The 5407-nt window shown below is 39.0% G+C and overlaps 1 protein-coding gene across 1 annotated transcript; it reads right to left on the reverse strand.

The window, feature by feature from the left end:
- Positions 1 to 3926: 3926 nt before the first annotated feature.
- LOC115214887 lies at positions 3927 to 4712 on the reverse strand. Its single transcript, XM_029783917.1, has one exon. It carries the CDS (start codon positions 4710 to 4712, stop codon positions 3927 to 3929), a length of 786 nt encoding a protein of 261 aa, XP_029639777.1.
- Between the last annotated feature and the right edge of the window lie 695 nt (positions 4713 to 5407).

Consider the following 5407-nt stretch of genomic DNA (forward strand, 5'->3'; position numbering starts at 1 on the left):
AATATGGAGTAATTCTGTCAAATTATTGACTGTCATTGCAGGGCGGCGATGTCCTTGGCCTCTGCGCTTCAGATATATCGAGACAGGGTGGTGAAGTTTGAGGCCAAGAAACAAGTAAAGTGAGAATAAGTTGTAATTTTATTGACACACCGATTCCATATTCTTATGGATTCATTTTGGAAAACTTTAAATTGAATACATATCCCAAGACACTGTTCACAAATTTGAATTCTCGACTAAAAGCACGCAGAGTAGCCTGCCTATTCGACGAATATACACCTTGAGTGAAGACTCTGCCTTACCTTTTAGTGTTGGTAGCATCTTACACCTTATTCCGTATTCCGGCCAATAAAGTATGACTCTACAGACTGCCAAATGGGTGTGACTTTCTCTAACACTTGTATACAAATTTACCTTCATGAAACATGTCGGAATGCTTTAAGACGTACCGCGTTAGTGTAAAAATTTGAATAAAGCAGTAGTAAATGATTGCCGTTAAAATATGTGAGTGATTACTCGCGTGAGTGCGTGTGCATTTGTATTGTATATGCTTTGCTGTCGTGTGTATAGGGTCATTATTGAATGTGCATGTGCATACATATACCAGAGGGTGCTTAAATGTTCCTGTCTTTGGGTAGCAGAAAATACAAGAGGATCACTTAATTATGATTTTATTCAACATATTCTTCTATCAGATTCACACTCTTAATGCAGCGGTCCTTCAGTTTTTTACGCCCTGTAAAAGAACTCATATATACATATATACCTATATACATACATATATACATACATATATATATATATATATATATATATATATATTATATATATATATCTATATATATATATATATATATGTATATATATATATATATATATATGTATGTATATATATATATATATACTCTTTTACTTGTTTCAGTCATTTGACTGCGGCCATGCTGGAGCACCGCCTTTAGTCGAGCAAATCGACCCCAGGACTTATTCCTTGGAAGCCTAGTACTCTATCGGTCTCTTTTCCCGAACCGCTAAGTTACGGGGACGTAAACGCACCACCATCGGATGTTAAGTGATGCTGGGGGGGGACAAACACAGGCACACAAACATAGACACACACACATATACATATACATATACATATATATACATATATACGACGGGCTTCTTTCAGTTTCCGTCTACCAAATCCACTCACAAGGCTTTGGTCGGCCCGAGGCTATAGTAGAAGACACTTGTCCAAGGTGCCACGCAGTGGGACTGAACCCGGAACCACGTGGTTGGTAAGCAAGCTACTTACCATACAGCCCCACCTGTTTTGTATCTGGTTTGCAAATGATTCCTTATGTGAATTTGTTTCAATAGCGGGCAGTCAAGTCAAAATCCATTGATACGGTCGCAAATGCAGCGACGGAAAAGCTTTCTGGAATAAATAAATAAATAACTGAGTGGAAATTGAACCGGTGAGTGTGTTATATATCAATGTATTATGACTCTCCCTAGACACAACAACATGTGTGTGTGTATGTATGTATGTATGTATGTATGTATGTATGTATGTATGTATGTATGTATGTATGTATGTATGAATGTATGTACATCTTTTACTCTTTTACTCTTTTACTTGTTTCAGTCATTTTGACTGCGGCCATGCTGGAGCACCGCCTTTAGTCGAGCAAATCGACCCCGGGACTTATTCTTTGTAAGCCCAGTACTTGTTCTATCGGTCTCTTTTGCCGAACCGCTAAGTGACGGGGACGTAAACACACCAGCATCGGTTGTCAAGCAATGCTAGGGGGACAAACACAGACACACAAACACACACACACATATACATATATATATATACATACATATCTACGACAGGCTTCTTTCAGTTTCCGTCTACCAAATCCACTCACAAGGCATTGGTCGGCCCGGGGCTATAGCAGAAGACACTTGCCCAAGATGCCACGCAGTGGGACTGAACCCGGAACCATGTGGTTGGTTAGCAAGCTACTTACCACACAGCCTCTCCTATATAATTTCAAAGTCAACAAATGGAGATCCCATGTAAAGGAAAATAGCTTTCATAGCTTTCTGCACGTTTTGGTGTAGTAGAGGTGAGCAAGAAATTTAGACAAAACAAAAAAAACAAAAACAAAAACAAACAAAAAACATGAACGTTATTTATAGAAACTTGTCCCCGTTTCGTAATTCAATGGTTCTGAGCACAAATAAACATCTGTTTACATTTATTAATTACTCCATGTAATACAATACACCTTATGAATAACAACTGACAGATAGACATTACACAAATGCACACATACATGTATATAACAAACACACACACACACACACACACACACACACACACACATATATATATATATATATATTATATATATAATATATATATATATATATATATATATATATATATATATATTATATATATATATATTACATATACACGTGTTTGAATATAGTTTTGTGTATTAAATTAGATTACAGACTTATGTCTTAAGTTTCTGTGCAGCCTGCCTCATGCAGCGACAGCTGCGCTCGCTCGTCAGTGGTTTCTATGTGTATATGTGTGTGTGTGTGTGAGAGAGTTTGTGTGTAGATGTGTGTGTGTGTGTGTGTGTGTATGTGTGTGTGTGTGTGTGTGTTGTGTGTGTGTGTGTGTGTGTGTCTGTGTGTGTGTATACACATGCATACATACATACGTATATATATATATATATATATATATATATATAATATATATATATATATATATATATATATATATATATATACTGTGTGTGTGCGTGCTTGTGCGTGCCTTCATGCGTGCATGTGTAAGCGTAGATCCCGGTGACGGCCCAGTCACAAAATTACCAGACATTCAGCCTAATGGAGAGCATACTACAGCAGCATAGCATTTAGAATGATGATGATGATGATGAGGAGGAGGAGGAGGAGGAGGAGGAGGAGGAGGAGGAGGAGGAGGTTGATGATGATGATATATGTATATGAAAAAAAAAAATAAAAGGTTATGCACAATATGCAGTCGATAACATTTGATTCCTACGGATGTTTTGCTTTAGCTATTTCCATCTTCTGCAATGGGTGTTGGAGCGAAAATTTTGTGAATGGGTTCGTCGACGTGAAGTGCATGCTCACTGATGAGTGTCCAATCCTATACCGGACAAGTAGATCCGGTCACAGATTCCCCATGGTTGGGACACTCAACAACTGGTTCAGGACCAAATGGTGGTGCAGATGTATCTCGTCAGGTGATAAATAAATACAACTCGTTAAAATAACCGTTCTGCTTTTCTTTCTGCAAAACGGGAACAGTTATTTTAACGAGTTGTATGTATTTATCACCCGACGAGATACATCTGCACCACCGGATGCTCCTGAACCAGTTGTTGAGTGTCCCGCCCATGAGGAATCGATGCTAGATGTGTCTAAGCAACCGTCGTGATTAATGATAAATTCTCGTATATTCCATCTTCTGTTTTTCATTTGCCATACACACACACAAGCAATGCATCACGGCGTTGCCCAGATGTTTTTAACCTACAGCCACATTGTATTATTTGTTTCTTTCTTATAGGTAGAATCGGCACACTAGAAGCGTGAAGCAAACAGCTCTTTTTTATAAACATATTTTACGATCATTTTTGTGATGAACAATGCTGAAATTGTTGTCACCAAAAACATGTAGAATAGCAGCTTAGATTAGAATGAAATCCTAAAAATGCCCCCAAAATGACCTAGACTTACGGATGTAAAGAATTTGATGACGAATGAGAACATAGAAGTATCCGTATTGCAGAAAGTAAGATACCTGGAAAGAAAGCTGCTTCATTGTGAAAAGCACCATCTCTGTAATGCTTGGGCAGACTGCACACTTCAACATATGTTAAGTGAAGTCGACAATGCTTCTGGGTAAATTATGTTTTGCGTAATCCAGTTTTGGTAGAATAAAGATACAAGTCATCTGCACTGTTAACTCGATAGCATGCGATATATAGTTGTCCACGAGAAAAGCAGGGTAGTTGTAAATTGAGACACACAATTTTTAAAGTTCGACTCTGGGCTTTGTTGATAGTCATAGCGAAGCACAATCGCACTGGGAACTGGAGGCGCTTGAATTGAAAAGGCACATTTGAGTGGATAAGGGGCATGCGTGGAATGTATACGATCTCTCCTCGATGGTAGCCGGCTATAGTGGTTGCTTCTAGAACATGATTTGTTATTGTAGTTATAATCAATCTTGTACCATTACATAGTCGTGGTGGCTCCAAATTCCTCAAAAGCATGATAGGTGCACCTTTCTTTAGGAACAACTTATGAGGTGGCAGTCCTGTGAGTTGTAGAGAGTTGAGAAATTCAAATAGATACTCCACAGCGGCATGTTCGTCGATGGTCGTATGAATGGAGACAAACGTTGAAGCATCTCCAAGTAAAATGTGGAGGAGTTCATGGTTTACTTTATCAACGCTTTCATTCCAAGATGCTAAAATAGCTCTCTCTACGAACCATGCTTTGTTTTTGAAGTTGTCTTGCAATGTGGGAAATGCCTTTTCTTTAAGTTCAGCCAATGTAGACACCATGTGTCTACATTGCAATACATGCTGTTGCAGGTTGTTATTCAACAGTAAGGCGCCATTTCCAATTTGTAGAAGGTGATGAAAGAATTCCTCAGCTAAGGAGTCGTTGTAGAGATGAGCTCGCATATTTTTGCTTAATGAAAGGTGGCGAACAAACCTCCACAGAGGTGAAGACTTCTTCAGACACACATAGATCTCATTAGCTCGCGTACCCCGTGGTATGACCAGTCATATTTGACGGAAGTCCCCTGCAAGGACAACAGTTAAGCCCCCCATAATGGCAGTATTGCTTCTAATAGCTCTTGGTGACCTATCTAGTGCTTCTAGTGCACCACAGTATGCCATCGTGCATTCATCCCAGATAATAAGTGTAGTTTGGAGCAGAACTTCCGTCGTCAGTGATCGTTTTGAAATATTGCACATTTGGGCATCCATTGAAGTCAAATTGAAAGGTAATTTCAAAAGTTGCCGCTGTCCCTGATGATGCAACTGCAATCACTATGTTTTCCATCTGCCATATTTTTGCCAGGAGTAGGTTAAGTAGAAACGTTTTCCCCGTTCTTCTTGATACATCAATGAAGAAAAGACGTCCCTCTCCTTTAAGATAGACACTACTATTTCATTGCAAACAAACCTTTGCTCAGCTTGTAATAATGGTTCACTTTCAAGTTGTTTTTTCAGGGCATCCAAGTCGTATGCTCTTTCTCGAATGACTTCTCTTGAAAGGCCGTGATGTTCAGCTGAAGGTGTTGGAATGCCGTAGTCGGATAAGCTTTTGACCCACCCACCCAATGGAATTAAGCATGTCTTGTAAATTCCGA

The sequence above is a fragment of the Octopus sinensis genome, linkage group LG8 (genome assembly GCF_006345805.1).
Source record: "Octopus sinensis linkage group LG8, ASM634580v1, whole genome shotgun sequence".
Classification (NCBI taxonomy): domain Eukaryota; kingdom Metazoa; phylum Mollusca; class Cephalopoda; order Octopoda; family Octopodidae; genus Octopus; species Octopus sinensis.